Source organism: Rhea pennata, chromosome 19 (genome assembly GCF_028389875.1).
Source record: "Rhea pennata isolate bPtePen1 chromosome 19, bPtePen1.pri, whole genome shotgun sequence".
In the NCBI taxonomy this organism is placed as follows: Eukaryota; Metazoa; Chordata; class Aves; order Rheiformes; family Rheidae; genus Rhea; species Rhea pennata.
In genome coordinates this window covers 450,753-468,995 of record NC_084681.1, presented here as the reverse complement: position 1 = coordinate 468,995, position 18,243 = coordinate 450,753, and the positions used below count along the sequence as shown (strand labels likewise).

The window sequence follows — 18,243 nt, the reverse complement described above, 5'->3', positions numbered from 1 at the left end:
CCGCTACCTGTGAGCGCTGCGACAGCCTGTCCCATGGGGCCCCAACGTGGCTCCAGCAGACACGCGGGAGGCCTCTCTCCCCTCCTTGCCTTTATGCTGCTTCCAAACTCAGGCTACAAGCTCATGTGAACGCACGTGTGTTCACATGAAACAGAGGATAAGTGCGCAGCTAAGTGTACACCTTGGAAGCATCACTAGCGCAATGGAGGCCAGCTCCCATGTCCTTGTAAGCAGTACAGTGCTGGGGATATCCATTTGCCCCTTGTTGGACACTAGTACATAGGACTTGGGTTGCTTTTAATCTGTGTAAACATGCTTACATAGTATTTCATTATGTAGCTGCTGATTTGCAGCAGAGACTGTGCCTCTGTGAAGCCTTACCTTTCATCTTTACACAGATACAAGACCTATGGTTTTCTATTCTTGCAAGAGACAGCACTACACCTGGAGAAAAGAGCTGTATTCTTTTAACTGGCCACAGTCTTTTGCTCATAGGTAGCAAAGCCTCAGCAAGTCTTGCTTGCAGAGGGACTCTAGAATCTGAGACAGATGGGTGAAATGCACAGCCCACTCCAGCCCCGAAACAAGAACAGGGCAGGGTCTGACCTGATCCACCTGTCCCAGAACCCTGCAGAGAGGAGTCCAGGAGCACTGCAGCACTCTCACCAGGAGAGCTTGAAGGCAGAGTTCTGCCTTAGAAGAGGCTAAGGATGGGCTATCGTGGGAAGGAGAGACTGACCTCCAAGATTCCTGGTCATTCCTTCCCACGAAAGGCAGGGCTTTCTACCCAGTCACAGGATAACCGCCAGTCTGTACAGTAAGTAGGAAGTCTGGAGGCTTCACAGTTTTACTGTGACATCTCAAAGAGCTACTTCCTACCATCAGTCCACCTCACTGCCCTCAGCTCTACCCACAGCTCCGTGCAGGCAGCTGTTCCAGCCACCTTCTTTACTCCCTTGAGCCCCATCTGGGTGACAGGCTGTGTGTGAGCTGCCACACAAGTCCCTTGGCCCAGACACCCGGGGCAGGGCATGCCTCAGTGTCAGCTGGGATCTCTAAGGGTGGCCTGAAGCCACTGCAGGACGTCAGGCAGGCCGGTGCCATCACGGGCGCTGGTCTCCACCATCGTGATGGGCTGCGATGCGCAGGAGACAATGTCCTGCATGCGGAACAGTGACTTCATCTCCACCAGCGACATGCAGCAGGGCAGATCACTGCAGCCAGCAATGAGGAATGGGGAGAGGGAGGAAAAAGGGGAGGCTGCATTAACCCACTGCTCATGACTCCCCTTTCCTGCCCAACCCAGTCATCATGCTCAGCTGGCCTGAAGGGAGTGCAGCAAAGCCAGGCTGCCACCCCCCAGAGGTGCTGGGTTTCCTTGGGTGTCACTTGTCTAGAAATGGCATAGGAGCCATGATAGGCCCTCAGTGCTCTGACTGTGGCTGCCCCCCACCTGGCATCTTCCAAGCAGATGCCTCTCCTTACATCTTATTGAAGAGGATCAGCACAGACACAGACGCGAGCTGTTCTGCAGAGAGGAGGGACAGCAGCTGAATGCAGGACGAGGAGATCTGGGTGGGGTTGGCAGCATCAATCATGAACTGCAGGAACAAAAGGCAAAAGCGCTTGTGAGAGATGTAGGTGAGGATGCTGCAGCAACTGGAAGACCATCACACCAGCCCAGGTCCAAATCATAGCATGGAGAGGAGGAAATCGCAGCACAGGACAAAACCAAGGGGTGTCAATCCCCACAGCAAAGCAGGGCCCAGCCTGGAGCCCCCAGACACAAGGTTGCCCTTCCCCAGCACCCTCACCCCTTCCTTGGATGGATTCTTCCTGTGGGGCCGTGACTGAGTGCAGGGCTGCTGCAGCACACCTGGTGACAAGGCCACGCGCCAAACGCACGCGTGGGGGATGCCACTCACCAGGACAGCACTGCAGTCTCCATAATAACTGGGCCAGATGGGGCCCATGCAGCCCCCCAGCTCTCGGATCGTGATCTTTCTCTGCAGCAACAGGTCCGTCAGATTTGTGCCCACCTGCAGGGTTAGGAGACACCACACCAGCTACATCCCTGCTGACAGCCAGCTCCAGGGCCCAGCCGAGCCCCAGCCAGCAAACCATCCCAGCCGGCTGACCCACCTTACCGTCGGCAGCGTGGCCGGGGGCTCACCCAGGCCCTGGGCCCCCTCCTTGGAGCTCAGCTGTGCACGCAGGTTAAGGACCAGCCAGAAGGGCACACGGCTGCGCCTGCCACGCTGGGATCTGTAGGACACGCTGGGCACCCCGCACCTCCCCAGGCATCCTGGACACCCCGCAGCACCCGCAGCCCCCGCAGCCCCCACCTCCCGGGCGTCCCATGACCCAGACGCCCCCGGCACCTGAGCACCCGCATTCCAGATGCCCCGGGTCCTGGATGTGCCCCATCCCAGGACCCAGACGCCCCTGATCCCGCACAGCCCGCAGCCGGGACACGGCCAACCCCGGGCCCCAGGATCCCGGACACGCCCCACCCCGCCTCCGGCCACCCCATACCCCGGGTACCTCACCGGGCCCCGGACGCGCCCCTCGGGCGCCCCCCGCCAGGGCGGCCCCGGATATTCTGGAGCCGCTTCACCAGCAGGCTCTTGCCGACGCCCGCCGCCCCCAGCAGCAGGCACGGAGGGCGCGGGCCCGCCATGCGCCCGCCCCGCCCCGCCCGCGGCGGAAGGCCCGCCCCGCCCGCGGAAGCCGGAAGCGGGAGAGCGGAAGCCGGAAGCGGAAGGGCGCAACGGCGGCGGCTGGAGGCGGAGCGGGCCGGTGGGCCGGGGACACCATGGGGCGCGGCGGCGGCACCTTCGAGAGGCTCCTAGGTAGCGGCGCGGGGCCGGGGCCGTCACTGTCACTGCGCGGGGCGGACGGGCCCCCGTCGGGCCCCGTCCACGCTCGGCGGCCGCCCGCCGCGCCGGGCCCGGAGCCCCGGCCCGGCCTGCCTGGGCCGCACCAGCGGAGCAGCTCTCCCGCCGGGGGCCGCGGCGCTCGGAGCCCGGGGGGCCAGGCCCGGTGGCACGATGCGAGCCGGCGGCGGGCGGCCCGCCGGGGCGCGGGGCGGGGCGGGGGCTGGCCGCTCCGCGGGGCCCGGCAGCCCTGCCCGCCGCACCCGTGCCGGCTGCGCGCCGGGCAGGGGCCGCGCGGGCTGGCGGAGAGCGGGCAGGCGGCCGCTGGAGCGCCCGTCCAAACCAGCGAGGTGCTCTGCGCCGAGTGGCGCCGCAGCAGCGCCTCGGGGAACGCGTCGGGCACAAAGCAGAGTTCGTGTGTTTAGCGCCTGAGTCTGGTTTATCCTCAACAACGTCCCGGGAGACATTTGTCATCCCAAGAGAGCTTTTCTGCAAGTGTGTCAGCGGTTGTGGAGCAGAGCAAGGTAAGCATAACAGCTTAAAGTAGCCTAACAGATGTTGCAATTCTTTGCAGATAAAGCTACTAGCCAGCTTCTGCTGGAGACAGACTGGGAATCCATCCTTCAGATATGTGATATGATTCGCCAGGGAGATACCCAGTAAGTGCTCTTTCACTTTTTGGTATGCTGTCAGCACTGGTCTCCTTATCTGCCATGTTCTTGGGCATTTGTCAAAATGCAGTAGAACGCAGTTTGTTATCCTTTTTTGAAAAGTGGTAGAAAGGCAATATATCTTGTTTTTTTGAGGTACTCCTAATCTTAGGAGCTGCAAGTTATATCTGGCCTGAAATCCAAGAGAAACTCAAGCTTGAATGTGTTTATTCCTTCCCTTTCCAGATTACCTTGGGGGAACTGTATATGCTTGAACTAACTATACCATTTTTTTGGTTGGTGGTTAGTGGATTATCAGTAGCAGCTGAAATCTTCTTACAGGTTCTTGCTTGCCTGAGGGCTTGTACTATTTTTCCTTTGTCCAGAGCAAAATACGCAGTCAATGCTATCAAGAAGAAAGTCAATGACAAGAATCCCCATGTGGCGCTCTACGCTTTAGAGGTAACTTCAGCCCAAAACTCTAGCACTGTAGGACCAGAGAATTTCACATCTTTTATAAGCCTGCCTTCTAGGTTGTGCCATCTGCTCAGCCTTCTCTCTGCCCTGCCCTGGGAGTGTCAGAGTCATGACTTGGAATTTGCCTTCTCCTGCCTCTGTTTGAGAGATTTTGTGCTTGACTGGCAGACTAGTTGTTTCATTCTTTAGTTCTGCATCAAAGCTAGAAACAGAGAGCTGCTAGTACTTCAGATGCTGTCCTTGGGGTCTATCTGCTTGACCCTGCGTTTCTAAATAGGAAAGATATAAAGGCTACCAATGACACTGAAGTATGGGTTGCTCTCCAGAGTGATGGTGTGGATTTCTCTGGCTTGACTAACACTTCCTTAAGGATTTGAATTGTCACTTAAATAGTGCCCCCTTCTTAATGTACTGGCTGCAGTAAGCTGTAGCATGTACTAAGACCGGTCTTTTTGTTTATGCACTGTAGGCCATGGAGAAGAAGGAAGGTGTCAAGCTAATATTGTCCCTTGCCCTTGCAGGTCATGGAGTCTGTGGTTAAAAACTGTGGCCAAACAGTCCATGATGAGGTAGCCAATAAACAGACTATGGAAGAACTGAAAGAAATACTCAAGGTAAAAATATCCTTTTTTTTTTTTTTAAAGTTATAAGAAAAGTAATGAAAGGAGTAAACATACATATCCTGTATTTTATTCCCTCTGTGCTAGAAGGAACAGATAGGTGTGAACTACATGTTTCATAATGTTTTTCAGAAAAGTGTAATCTATATTATTTAATATGAGGAGATAAATGTAGGGAGCTGAGAGGAATGCATGACAGGCAGAGAGGTTACCATGAAAGCAAAGATAATGTTTGGCTATACCATGAACAAGGGCAGGAATATGCTGCAAAGGACTAGGCCATTTCATGCCAAACACTCCTGGGTACAGCACTTTACTTGGCCAGAGACAGCAAAGGAAAACAGAGAAGTTATTTGGATGTGTGAGACCAACAATTCGAACAGCAGGAGGTGAATTCTCTCCCTATAGTACAGTATAAGACAGCCAGCAAAGATAAGCAGCAAAGTGAAAACTGACAGAAGCTTCCTCTGCATTTCACTGGCCTGCAGAATTGTTTGAGGAACTTTTAGAAGATGTAGACCTGCCTGTTTTCACTTGCGTGGTTTCACTGATCGGTTTGGTTTGGTATAATGTGATGCCTCTGGAAGCCCCTTATCTTCTAGGTTAGACTTTCACCAGTAAGAAATTGTGTGTTTGCTACCCAGCACTTAGAATAGTAATGTGCTGACAGGAGCATTACAGTAATACTGTTCCTTTCTGATAGTCTCACTCCCACAGAAACAGGCAACCAGATGACCTAGGTATTTGTTGAGTGAGATCTGCTAATCCTGTCATCTCACATAATGTAGCAGAGTGTCTCTCTTTTGTCATCTTCCTGTCATAGGCTTACTGAGCCCTTGCACAGTATCTCTTATTGAAATAGAAATAATGATGCAATGTGAAGGCCAGGTATAGTAGTGCAGCCACTCCAAGCAGTGAGGAGATGAGATAGGAACAGATCAAGAGATTTTGTGATTCTCTCTATCCTTATCTGCCTTAGTAATCTGGTAACTGTCCCAGACCCATTTTGCTCCTACACTTGAAACCTTACTGCTTTTGAACTCTTGACTGTTGGTAAAATGATTTTAGTTCTGATGGCATTCAGGTCTGACGTTTGTGGAAAGCAGGATTTTGCCAAATCTTCTAGAAACTTGGAGCTCCAGGATCTATCGCTTAAGTCGTACTATTTGTGTGGGCTGAGCTGAAGTAGGAGCTTGACAATGCTTCTCTGCTTCCTGGGGGTTTCTGGAGCAACCAGTCATGTGATACATGATGACTAGATGATGACAGGGCTGCTCTTGGAGGCTGGCTGGGATGGGAACAGGCTTGCCAAGTTTCCTCCTACTTCCTGAACTGTAATACAGGTATCCCTGCTTCCAAAGGGCAAACTGCTCAGCAATCTATTGCATCATATCCTGAGGTAGTTTTGGATGTTCCTGGACAGGAATGTTTGAGCTGAAGTTGCTGGCTGCTTGGCACCAGCACCCTCCAGCTTTGAGTCTGAGGTGCCCTGTTAAAACTTGAGTGAGGCAGATTGTGCTTTTCTGTCTGGGTAGTTGTAGCTCTTGCAGGTTCCTCTTGTGAGGAGGTGAACAAAGGTACTGGCCTGGCTAGTGCTCATGCCTGACTTGGGAAGCAACTGGTGGAGTCTCTAAGGACATTTCCCCAAAGCACCTTAACTGCACTTCTTTTCAAGTTGATGTGTGCTGCTCTGAAGGATGTTTTCTTGTTTGTACTGCAGAGGGAAATGTGGAAACTGAAGGAATATGTAGTCCTTCTTGCTGAACAGACCTGTTTGCAGCTTTCTGAAAGCTGTTACCTTGTACAAGTATTCTGAAGTCTCCTTCCATGAGCACTATTTATGGCTTATCTTCTGGGTGGCATGCATCGTCCCTTGGGTTTTGGGATCTTTTTCTCAGACTTTTTTTTTTCCCTTCCCTTTTCTGTGCAGAGGCAAGTGGAGACAAGTGTCCGCAGTAAGATTCTGTACCTTATCCAGGCCTGGGCTCATGCCTTCCGCAATGAGCCCAAGTACAAGGTGGTGCAGGACACCTATCAGATCATGAAGGTTGAAGGTGAGGACTCGGTGAGCAAAGTGAGGGTGGGCATTGGCCAAGCAGCTCCACTCAGGAGGAGCTTTACAGGAGAAGGAATAGGTGTTCGGACCCAGAGAGATGTTAGTGAAATTTGGGCATGTAATACTGGGCTTTTTCTTAGAGCCTAATACCAAATAAACCTCCTGGGGTGCCTGAATCTCCCTTCTGAGAGAGGCTTTTGTCTCTGTTCCAGGATTAGGGGGCTACCCTGCACGGGGCCTCCAGCCCAGCTAGGGGTTGAGGGTTGGCAGCAATACCTGGACAACAGGAGCTGGGAATGTTCTACTGGAAACTGGCAATAAATCAGCATGTCCTCTGGATAGGATTTACTGTGGGGTAGTTCCTTCTTTTCCTGGTTGGGAAACATGTAGTTCTTGCTTCCTGGCAGAGGAGTGTCAATAGCACACTTTCTCTCTTGTTCCGGGGATGGCAGTGTTCTCCCATGAAGGAAGGGATGTGTTTCTGCCTCTGTCTTTCTGTGCTAGAAGCATTTGGAACTTCCTCAGAGGGTGGCAAAACCTGGAGCTCCCAGTCCCACCCTGAGCACATGTAGCAACACGGCTTGTCATTCGAGCAGTGAGACTCCAGAGCCCAGTATTCCCACGCAGTGTGCTTCTTTCCCCATGCTGAGTTAAAGGTCTTGAGAAATGTGCCTTATTGAAAGGGGCGTGATGTCTGTTATGGGCAGATGAGAAACCCACAGAGGATTGTAATGTGCATTCAAAAGCATGGCTGAGAGCACAGTACTTTAGACAGGAGTGAGTGCTGCACAAGCCCAGGCCTCTGGCCCCCTGCAGGAGGAAAAGTGCCTTGTATCAGAATAAGCTGATGGGCATGGTGGAAATGCAGAGCTGGGTTTGATTTGTGGGGTGCAGAACCTGCAGCACTAGGTTAAGCCCTGCCACCAAGCCCCCCGGAGCACCTTCACAGCGGAGTGCTGTCACTTCTCCCACAGGTCACGTGTTTCCAGAGTTCAAAGAGAGTGACGCCATGTTTGCTGCAGAAAGGGTGAGCTCTGCTGGTGGGGAAGGTGCTGGCACTGTGGAACAGACCTTGCTGTTGTGGCCCTTTTGCTACTAAACTTTCGATCCTTACATTCCTCCATTTCACTGTAATTAGAGAGCTTGCTGGGTGCCTGTCTCCCAGCTGGTATGTAGTCAGTTATGGGATGGTGTACAGCACCAGGAAGGATTCTCCCTCCTGCCTAAAAGTACCAGAGGAAGGGAGAATTGGCGGAAATAGAGCCCATTTTCCTGAGTGGAATTTGATCAGGAAAGGGACTTAGTCTCATCTTGCTAGGTGCCCTGTAGACGGGGCCTGCTCAGTGGCTTTCCAGCAGCATGACAGTCTGAACAAGGGTATTACTAAACTGGTTGCTATACAAGCATGTTCCTAGAAAATCTCTTGCTGACTGGAAAAGCATCACAGTCTCTAGTAACATGAGAAGTGACAATTTGCAAAGAGCATTTCCTGTTGAGCTGCAAATGTTTCCTGCCTCCCCATTCATGAAGGAGCCTTGGTTAGCCATAGGAGCTCCTCAAAGGTTCTCTGAAGGCACTGTCCCTGAGGCCTTTTATCTTCCTTACTCAAGTTTCCTTAACCTTGACAGGCTCCAGACTGGGTAGATGCCGAGGAGTGTCACAGATGTCGAGTGCAGTTTGGTGTTGTGACAAGGAAGGTGGGTATTACCCCTGCCTCTGGGTTCCCTTGTCCTGCACAGCTTCCCCAGGACTTGCAGAGCTCCCTGAGCCTGCATGGAAGCATGTCTGGGCTAGACCATGTTCTCTGACCACTGGTGGGGAGGGTTTGAGTGATATCATCTAATGGTGAAAGAATGTCTCACTACCACATTGATGTCTCCCATCCTTTGCAGCATCACTGCCGAGCCTGTGGGCAGATCTTCTGTGGCAAATGCTCCTCCAAGTATTCCACCATTCCTAAGTTTGGGATTGAGAAGGAAGTGAGAGTCTGCGAACCCTGTTATGAGCATCTCAACAAGTCAGTACCCTTTGTGGCTCATTACTTTGCCTGCAAAAGCTGAGACTGCGCGGGGAGAAACTTGGTGTGGGACCATTTTTCTGAAGAACAGAGCAAGGGTTTCCCAAGCTGTGCAGACTGGACTGAGTTCCTTTCTTTTCTGGGAACATGGGTTACAGCTGTAGGGCTGTATGGAGCTGGGGCTCCAGTGCTATGAAAGGAGCTTTTGAGACTTGCCCAGTCCTCATTCTGCACTGCTGCATCTTTCTGACTGCAGGAAAGCTGAGGGCAAAGCTGCTGCCACCTCCGAACTGCCCCCCGAGTACCTGACCAGCCCTCTTTCTCAGCAGTCCCAGGTGAGTGGCTGCCCTGTAGGTGACTCAGTGATTCTGTCCTGCTTATTGATCCCTTTAGTGACCCCTTCTCTTCTTTTGCTTGCAGCTGCCTCCAAAGCGTGATGAGACAGCTCTGCAAGAGGAGGAAGAGCTCCAGCTAGCTATTGCCTTGTCTCAGTCAGAGGCCGAAGAGAAGGAGAGAATGGTTTGTGCCCTGCTTGGCAGCTGGGGATGGTTGTTGCTGTAGAGCCTGGATGTGCTGGGCATCTCCTAGCTGTGTGGGCATCATCCTGTGGGATGATGTGAAAGTGGAGCCAGGCACATGCTGTGTTGCAGGTCTAGTTGATACTGTGAGTGTGGGATGCAGCTCGGTGTTCTTCCTAAGAACAGTGAGGACCAAATCCTGGGAAAAGGCTGCACCCAAGCTGCAAGTCCTGTGGCCTGTTAGCATGCATGAATTGGACACATCATGAGGCTGGTTCTGCTGACCATGCCTGGCCAGCAGTAGGAGCTTCACCAGCTGTAGGCTGGCTGAGTTGGAGGAGTTTTGCCAGTCCCTGAGGTGTTTAGAGGGTGGGAGTGATGTTTGTTTTCCTCTTCTGCAGAGGCAGAAAACAACCTACTCCATGTACCCGAAGGCTGAGCCCATACCTGTGACATCGTCAGCCCCCCCGGTCAGCACGCTGTACTCCCCACCTGTGGTACGTACGCAGCAGCCCCTGAACATGGAGTGGCTGGACACCTAACAGGCCAGTTCCCTAGCCCAAGTTAGACCAGCTTGGGTTGGATTTAATCCCTGTTCCAAAAGAAAATCTTTGCCCCATTCAATCCATCATTCTTCCTCAGCACTGCAGTGTGTTCAGCAAGGTCTGCATTCAGCCGGCTTTTAGATGCCCCCCCACCCCTGCTGCTGCTATGTGGCTCAGGTTGCAGCTTCTAATAGCCACAGCATGCACCTAACTAAAGGAGTTGGCCATCCTCTTCCATTCTCTCCTGTTGGTGCTCAGCCCCTGTGATTGTGCATGCCAAGGTCTGAACAGATCTTTGTGGGAGTTCTAATTCTCTGGTTTGCTTAGACTTCTCTCTCTTTCTTTCCCCCTCCCCCCCCCCCCCCCGCCATTTATCTTTTTCCAGAATTCATCTGCGCCATTGGCTGAGGACATTGACCCTGAGGTAAGGGCCCAGGCCCTACTAGTCCATGGCTCAGGTTTGCTCCCAGCTGGGCTATGGTGCTCATTATCTCCAATTCTTTTTGTGGCAGCTGGCTCGGTACCTTAACCGCAACTACTGGGAGAAAAAACAAGAGGAAGTTCGTAAGAGCCCCACCCCATCGGCACCTCTGTCCCTTACAGAGCCTACGGCTCAGCCTGGGGAAGCCCACCCCGCCGCGCTCAGTGTTGTTGAGGTAAGAGGGAGCCTGGGCCTGTGTCTAGCCTCTGGCAACTGGGGCCCTGGGGAGAGGGGCCAGCAAAGCGCCCGACTCCTTCATTTAGCCCAGTCACCCAGTGCCACAGGAGTGCTGCTGGCTCTTGGCATGGGAGAACTGAGACTGACTGGCTGCTCTGTCATTCTAGCAGCAGTACCAGAACGGCGAGTCTGAAGAGAACCACGAGCAGTTTCTGAAGGCCCTGCAGAATGCAGTCACCACCTTTGTCAACCGCATGAAGAGTAACCATATGCGTGGTCGGAGCATCACCAATGACTCTGCAGTACTCTCCCTGTTTCAGTCCATCAACAACATGCACCCCCAGCTGCTGGAGCTGCTCAACCAGCTGGATGAGCGCAGGCGTACGTGGGAGCTGGCAAATGCTGCCCTGCCATGGGCTCAGGAACAGTGTCTTGGGGAGGAGCAAGTGGCTGGTGGGGCTTTCCCCAGAGCTAGTGTTTGGCATTCCCATGTCACAGCCTGTCTGGGGAGAAGCCAGTGCAGTGTGCAGGGATGGTAAGTGCTAAGCCCAAGTGCGGTGCCCTGGAAGGTTCCCTGAGACTGTATTTTCTTTCCTAGTGTACTATGAAGGCCTGCAGGACAAACTGGCCCAAATCCGAGATGCACGTGGGGCTCTGAACGCACTGCGAGAGGAGCACCGGGAGAAGCTGCGCCGTGCAGCAGAAGAGGCAGAGCGCCAGCGCCAGATCCAGCTGGCCCAGAAGCTGGAGATCATGAGACAGAAGAAGCAGGTGAGTCATGGAAGCATTTCCGGGGGTTCTGGGGCCACACCAGGCAGCAGGCTCTGCCTGCATCTTGGGCCAGCTTGGTGTTGGCAAGGATGCGCTGTCCTGGCAGGAGGGGTTGCTGCTGTATCCTGGGCTCTAACTGTTGTGGCACTGTTCTTGCAGGAGTACCTGGAAATGCAGCGTCAGTTGGCCATCCAGCGACTGCAGGAGCAGGAGAAGGAAAGACAGATGCGCCTGGAACAGCAGAAACAGACCATCCAGATGAGAGCCCAGATGCCAGCCTTCTCACTGCCTTATGCCCAGGTATGGCTACTGTGCCAGAGACCTTCCTGCCAGCTCCCTGGGAGCATCGTCTAAAGCTTGCTTCTCTTAACAGCTCCAGGCGATGCCAGCAGCCAGTGGGGTGATCTACCAACCCTCTGGGCCCACCAGCTTCCCTGGCACCTTCAGCCCAGCCGGCTCAGTGGAGGGCTCTCCCATGCACAGTGTGTACATGAACCAGGCAGCACAAGGAGGCACAGGACCTTACACAGCATTGCCTGTCACAGGGACAGGTAAGTGAACAAGCTGATCTCCTGTGGGTGGAGGCTGAGCACAACGTGTTTGCATCAATCTGTGCCCTTTCTGCTCCAGATCCCAACATGGTGAATGCCTATATGTACCCACCAGGGGCAGGCAGTGGGCAGGTGGCTCAGCAGGGGCAGGCGGTGCCCACCACAACCCCAGCCTACTCGTCCTACCAGGCAACTCCAGCGCAGGGTTACCAGGCAAGTGAATGCTGCCTCCATGCCCCCAGCTGTACCAGAGCATCTTGCAAACAGCTGAGGCAAACTGCAGTGGTGGGAGAGTCTGCAGGGAAGGCAGGCACAGATGATCCTGTCTCAGTGACTTGGGGGGCGGGGGGACTGAGCCAGAGAGGATGGATGCTGATTGGTCCCAGATCACTGGATCTGCTGCTGCTTTTCCTGTGGGGAGTGGAAGGGGTTCATTCTGGACCGTGGGCTCCTCATTGTGTGGAGGGAAGATGCGTCCTGGCTTCTCGGGGAGCAGGGAGCCCTGCTGGTCCTGGTGCTGCTAGGGTGTTTGAGAGCAGCCATACCTGCCCTGTGCCACTTTTCACCAGCATCTCCTCCCCAGAACGCAGCATCGCAGTCGCAGAGTATCCCCACCATCTCGCAGACTCCCCAGTCAGGCACCATGGGCTACATGGGCAGCCAGTCGGTTTCCATGGGGTACCAGCCGTACAGCATGCAGGTGAGCACCCACTGCCATGTGGGCCATTTGACAGCTGCTTCTGGTGTCCTGGGTACTGAGAGAGGCAGATACTGGTTGCCGTAGGGGCTGGTCTCCAGCCAGTAGAGCCTTGCTGGGCCTTTGCTGCTAGTACTTAGGGATGGGAAGGGCCATCAGCAAGTTTGCCTGCCCAACAGGCTTGGGGGAACTGCCTGCTTTGGGCCTTCTCTGCTGCAGTGCTGTGAATCTCTGCTAGCTAGTCTGACGGCCCTCTTTCTTCTCCCTGCTGCTAGGGCCTCATGTCCACCCTGCCAGGTCAGGAAGCAGCGCTGAGCAGCCTGCCACCGCAGCAGTCCTACCTGCCTGGACAGCAGCCCATGTACCAACAGGTGAGTGCTGCCTGCCCCAGGGGAGGCCAGGCCCCTGGGAGAGGCACATCTGCTACCTGGGCTGTCCTCTCTGTTCCAGATGGCACCTGCTGGAGGGGCCCCCCAGCAGCAACAGCCCCAGCAGGCACCTGCCCAAGTGCAGCAGACACAGGGCAGCGGAGAAGCCCAGCTCATCTCATTTGACTGATCTCTGCAGAAGGGAGTGGGGGGGAATCCAGTGCAACACTATTGTTCATCCGGAATCACTTCTGTATTTCAAGTAGTCATTTCTGTCCCCTCAGCTCCTCCCTGCGTATGCCTCTGCTCTAGGGGACATGGGACCACAGGGTCCTAGCATTGACTCTGGGGACCCAGCAGCAGGAGAGCAGCCTCTCACCCCAGCCCCCTCTGGCTGCTTTCCTGCCTCACCCTGGCTAGAACACTGCTATGTCCTGGAAGCTGTGCAGCCCCTCGGGCAGGTCAGGAGCAGGCTGGGAGCCTGGCCTGTAGGACAGCCTGGGGGGAGAGGAGATGCAGATCCCTCAAAGTTTGCGTAGGCAGGAATGTGGCCATGGACACGCTGAGCACCTGCCTGGCCTGGCCGTCCTCTGCCCAGGAGCTGGAGGACTTGAGGAAGGTGAGTAACACTGATGAGACAGCTGATCCCGCTTTGTGCTGCGTAGGGCTCGTGTGCTTGTCCTAGCGCCAGCTCTGCCCGGGCCCGTGCACCAGCAGCCCCGCGGTACCCACACCGAGTCCTGAACTCGGCAAAGGCATGGCCTGCGCCCACCTTCCCCGCCCCCTCGCTGCCCCCTCCCCAGCGTTGGTCCCCCAGCCCCGACCCTCTGCCGGAGCCCGGGGGAGGGGGGCGCGGCCGCCCTCCGCCCCTGCACAGCAGCCCCGGCCCTCCCCGCTTTCACCACTCGCCTCTCGTCGTGGTGTCGGAGGAGACCGAACACCGACGGTGATAATAAAGAGTACGGACAGAGCTGTGGCCTCGGTGTGCACCGGAGCGCGGGGGGCAGGGGGCGGCCTGGCCCCGGGCGGGGGCGGGGGGCCCGGGGGAGCTGGGCCCGGGGGCCAGCGAGTTCTGGAGGACCTGGCGGTTAGAGCGCCGCCTTCTTCCATCCCCGCCCCGCCGAGCGGCAGCCGGCTGTCTGTACCACCGAGGCGAGGCGCCGGGCGGCCTAGAGCGGCCGGCGGGCGCCAGAGCGCCGCCGGGAGCATAGAGCGCGGAGGGCAGAGCGCCGCGGTGTCCTCTGTGGCCGCCGCCCGCGTGCTCGGCCGGCGCCGCCATGCTGCCCGCCGCCCGCGCGCTGCCGCCCGCCCGCGCCTGGGCCTGGGCCGGGGCCGCCGGGGCCGGGACCGGGGCCTGGGCCGGGGCCGGGGCCGCCGGGACCGGGGCCTGGGCCGGGGCCTGCCGCTGCCGCCCGGGCGCGCTGCGGGCGCTGGGCACGGGCCGCCCGCGGCGCTCGGAGGCGCTGGCCGGGGCGCCGCTGGATACGGCCGCCAAGCAGTACTCGCCCAAGGTGCAGCAGCTGGTGCGGGACATCGCCGGGCTCACGCTGCTGGAGGTCTCCGACCTCAACGAGCTCCTCAAGGTGGGTGGCCGGGGCGGCGGCGCGGCGCGGCCCGGCCCGGCGCGCCGCGGGCCTGACCTCGCTCTTCCCGCAGGAGACGCTGAAGATCCCGGACGTGGCGGTGATGCCCGCGGGGGCCGCCGGCGCCCTCTCGCCCGCCCAGGCGGTTCCGCAGGTACCGCGGCGGCCGCGGGACCGGGGCGGGGCCTTCCGGGGCCGGGGGGGGCTCCGAGCCCGGGATGCCGGGGCGGGGGTGGGGACTCTGGTCCCGGGATGCCGGGGACGGGCTCTGGGCCGGGCGGGGAGCTCCCGGCCAGGGGAGTTCCTGCCGGGGCCTCCCCTCGGGGCGGGGGGTGCGGTTGGGCCGGGCAGCTGGGTGCCCTCGCTGAGCCCCGGCCGCCTCCAGGAGGAGGAGGAGGAGGCGGTGCCCGTCAAGAAGGAGAAGACGCATTTCACCGTCCGGCTGACAGAGCTGAAAGCTGCTGACAAGGTGAAGCTGATCAAGGAGGTGAAGAACTTTGTGCCAGGAGTGAACCTCGTGCAGGTGAGTAGTGGGTTGCCCCGTGACTCCGGGTCCAGATGCACCACCCTGGGGCTGCCCTCAAATCACCTGGCCCCTCTCTTCGCTCCTGTCTGGGGCCCGACGTGCGTTTCAAGCTACTGTCCTTATTTGCATGTTCAAAAGAAAGTTTGTATGTGTATGCCTCAGTGCTTCAGAAATAAGGATGAGATGTGCAGCAGGAATCACTTGCATCTGTGTGTTTGGCCTTCCTTAGAGAAGGCTCTTTCTTTCCAGCGGTGCACTGTGTCTGATTCCTGAGCCACAGTAGACCTGATGAAGTGAGAAGGGAGGCTCAGCGCAGACTGCAGTCTTCCATGCCAGTCCAATTATCCCAAGGATAAGAGCTGCTGTGAGCTTTTCTGCTGGGCTCAAGAGTACCCAAGCTTCCTCACTATAGTAGGATTTGGCCTACCCTTTCTGTGAAGTTTTCACTTACTCTAGGACGACATCTTTCTGAATTTAGATGCATTTCTCTAATTCGTGTGTATCTTGTAGTCCGTGTTTCTAGTCCTCCTCAGCTCTTCTTTTTGGAGGTGATACTTTCTCTTTTTTCTCAGAAGAGACAGGCCTTCTACACTTCAGTGCAATGTCTGTGCTCATGCCCTTGGCTAATGATATTGTACAGGTGATTTAACGGTCCTTTTGGAAGCACTTAATGTGCTTCGGTTCTAGACTGGATTATGCTTTCATACATTAGGGACAATAGTATTTTCTGCTTACGTAATTGAAAGAAAGAAATGCTAAGCATTGTAAAATCTGCTTTAACTTACAGCCCGGAACATCAGAAGGATTTGTAGAAAATCCTCTGAACCATTCTTATTGGCATATTATAAAGGAAGTAATTGAGTAACAGAGAAACTGGTGGCATAGGTGTGAGTGTCATTCTTAAAGGGCAACTGGGATAATTAACTTACTATTGGCATGGTTGGTCTGTCAGTTGTCGGTCAATTATCAGTCCAAGCAAATATTAAAAAAAAAAAAATGTTTAATGGGGCAATCACTGGCTAATGAAAAGCTGTTTGGAGAACTAGTGACTTGCTAGCTGAATCCTGTCAAACAAACTGTTTCTGACTTCGATATTGTGACAAGCTTGGTAGATGAAAATTATTGCCAGCAAATTTCTGTAAAGTGTGACTTACCCCCATGTGATGCTGTTTAAAAATACGCACAAAACAAACTACTGCTGAAAGTTAATTCTATCCATAACAATTAGTTATCAACCAACTGAAGTGTCTTTAAATGAGATTTGCAGAGAATATTTCAGTTGTAAGGTTGTCATTAATGGTCTGAAAGAAAGTATTGCTGGTAAAATGTGCAGATGTTGCCTACTGATAGAAATCCTAATGTGATGTGAGCAGGTTGATTCTGCAGAACTGATGAGGTAGACTTGAGTATGTTTGCGTCTCTGAAAGCCTGTTCAACACACATTTATCTCATTTCCTCACCTACCTTTGACTGGAATTCTTTCATGCTCAGGCTGGGATTTGGAACCCAGTTCCCACTCCTCCTAGTGGCTGTTCCAGTGCAGGTCCAGCTGGGTTAGAGTCCCTGAACTTATTCCTTTGGGGAATTCCTTTGTTACTAGCTGCTTCCTTTGACTGAGGTTGCTTTAGAACAGGAGCTAAGCATTAGGGAAAGATCCCTTTGTATGTGTTGCCTGTCTTCATCCCGGCACATTAGAACAGGCTAGCTGGAACTAGCATTTTCTGTCAGCAGTGATCAATCTATTAGTTTCTAATGCTGCAGTCCTAAATAGCTATAGTGCCACATGGTAGATTACGGATAGCTGCTCTTCAGCTTAAAAACTTCTTTCTTGGGGCTTTGTTTTTAAGAAGCAGAACAAATGTGTTTGCTGCTGCTTCGTGTAAGAGCAAGAGCTCTCTGCAGCAAGAGATTATCCTGCCATGCCTCATTCCTCTTTTTTTTATCTTTTTTTTTAAATTTTTTTTACAGTAGTAGTGTAGGAGGTTCCTTTAAGCTGGTTCTCAGACTTTAAGCTACTTATCAAACTGAGTCAAATACTGTGCTACTTTTGTGGCATCAATATTTTTTATATATATAAGGTCCTGCAAATTGCATAGCCTGCACTGGAACTTTTTTTTGCCTGGAATAGCAGATTTTCTCACTTGCCTAGAATAGCTGTGTACAAAACTTGAGACAACTACTCCTCCCTGCTGCAGAAGTATGTGAACCAAAACATTCACCAAAACATGCAAAAAGTCAACCCAGCACAGTAGCGGACTACTGCCTGGTCGCTCTATTCACGTCCCATGCATCTGTCAGACTTGGGCTGTACATCTAGGAACACAGTGCAGGTTGTATCCATGCAGTAGAGGAATATACGGGCAGCTACTCACTGTAGAAGGTCCTCTAGGTCTAGAGTGGATGAGCCACCACTTGAAGTCAGGTTTAGATGTGTTCCAGCAGGATATACGATAGTTCCAGTAGAAGTCTGGGGCTTTAGAGCATTACGTTGGGGTCTCTGGTCTGTTTGTGCAGAGGTCAGGATAATGGCTTTAAATCTGTTAATCTGGTTAGTGAAAGCTGGTTTACAGCTCTCATACTTTGTTCCTCCTGCAGGCGAAGAAGCTGGTAGAGTCCCTTCCACAGGAGATCAAGGCTAATGTGTCCAAAGAGGAAGCGGAGAAGATCAAAGCAGCGCTGGAGGCTGCAGGAGGGACTGTGGTTCTGGAGTAGATGCCCCATCTCGTTTCAGAGGGACTAGCACGATGGCAGCCCACTGCTGCCTGCCTGGGGCACTGGCCCCTGACTGTACCAGGGTTCGGGATGTTTCCACGCATGAGAATGTCCCATAGCTCTGTGGTGGGAATGCTCCCGTGAAGTGGTCCAGTGCAAGAATGATGTACGGTTCGGAGGGGCTGCTGTCTAGTTCCAGCGTCACAATGAACTCTGCGTTCATAAATGTCAAGTGGGTAAAAGTGTGCAGAACCAGTAATCTGTAAAAGAGGAGCCTGCCCAGACTCTCCTGCGGGCTCCGCGTGCGTGCAGCGGCGTGCCTGGGTACAGGCAGCGGACGGCTTGCGCCGGGGTCCGCCTGAGCGCGCGTCGCGCAGCGAAAACGGTGTGTGTGCACGTGCGCTGGCCTGCTCGTCCTCTGCGCCACGCCACCGCCCTGCGTGGCCACCGCCCTGCGTGGCCACCGCCCTGCGTGTGAGCTGCGTCCTGGCGCGGCTGGGAGGTGCCCCCCGCTCGCCCCCGCCTCGGCCGCGCCGCTGCTGCCGGCAGTCGGCTGCGTCAGGCTGGTTTGACCTTCCAGCCTCGCTCCGGGTGATCTCGAGCTCGGCTCGGGTAAAT

General features: G+C 54.8%; 3 protein-coding genes across 13 annotated transcripts; 2 read left to right on the top strand and 1 right to left on the bottom strand.

The window, feature by feature from the left end:
• Window positions 1-280: 280 nt before the first annotated feature.
• Window positions 281-2,708, bottom strand: ARL16 (ADP ribosylation factor like GTPase 16). 8 transcript variants are annotated; one of them, XM_062591420.1, is made up of 5 exons: window positions 2,550-2,708; window positions 2,148-2,265; window positions 1,926-2,039; window positions 1,486-1,601; window positions 281-1,214 (listed from the first exon to the last, which is right to left on the bottom strand). In XM_062591420.1, the coding sequence occupies exons 1-5, from the start codon at window positions 2,678-2,680 to the stop codon at window positions 1,043-1,045; spliced, it is 651 nt and encodes a 216-aa protein (XP_062447404.1). In that variant the 5' UTR covers window positions 2,681-2,708; the 3' UTR covers window positions 281-1,042. The 8 variants fall into 8 exon arrangements, with proteins under 8 accessions (XP_062447404.1, XP_062447405.1, XP_062447406.1 ...); XM_062591421.1 differs by having other exon boundaries at window positions 2,148-2,206; window positions 2,602-2,708; XM_062591422.1 differs by having other exon boundaries at window positions 2,148-2,204; window positions 2,550-2,603.
• Window positions 2,709-2,763: 55 nt separating this feature from the next.
• Window positions 2,764-13,774, top strand: HGS (hepatocyte growth factor-regulated tyrosine kinase substrate). 4 transcript variants are annotated; one of them, XM_062591744.1, is made up of 21 exons: window positions 2,764-2,852; window positions 3,451-3,535; window positions 3,913-3,988; window positions 4,525-4,617; window positions 6,554-6,677; window positions 7,654-7,706; window positions 8,308-8,376; window positions 8,572-8,696; window positions 8,953-9,031; window positions 9,117-9,215; window positions 9,616-9,711; window positions 10,145-10,183; window positions 10,272-10,415; window positions 10,585-10,798; window positions 11,016-11,188; window positions 11,348-11,488; window positions 11,562-11,739; window positions 11,855-11,952; window positions 12,323-12,439; window positions 12,712-12,807; window positions 12,887-13,774. In XM_062591744.1, exons 1-21 carry the CDS (start codon window positions 2,816-2,818, stop codon window positions 12,992-12,994), a joined length of 2,244 nt encoding a protein of 747 aa, XP_062447728.1. In that variant the 5' UTR covers window positions 2,764-2,815; the 3' UTR covers window positions 12,995-13,774. The 4 variants fall into 4 exon arrangements, with proteins under 4 accessions (XP_062447728.1, XP_062447727.1, XP_062447730.1 ...); XM_062591743.1 differs by having other exon boundaries at window positions 11,819-11,952; XM_062591746.1 differs by lacking the exon at window positions 12,323-12,439 and having other exon boundaries at window positions 11,819-11,952.
• On the top strand, window positions 13,358-17,867 carry MRPL12 (mitochondrial ribosomal protein L12). The gene is made up of 6 exons (XM_062592087.1): window positions 13,358-13,423; window positions 13,608-13,750; window positions 14,204-14,387; window positions 14,461-14,541; window positions 14,773-14,910; window positions 17,509-17,867. The coding sequence occupies exons 1-6, from the start codon at window positions 13,358-13,360 to the stop codon at window positions 17,623-17,625; spliced, it is 729 nt and encodes a 242-aa protein (XP_062448071.1). The 3' UTR covers window positions 17,626-17,867.
• The last annotated feature ends 376 nt before the right edge of the window (window positions 17,868-18,243 follow it).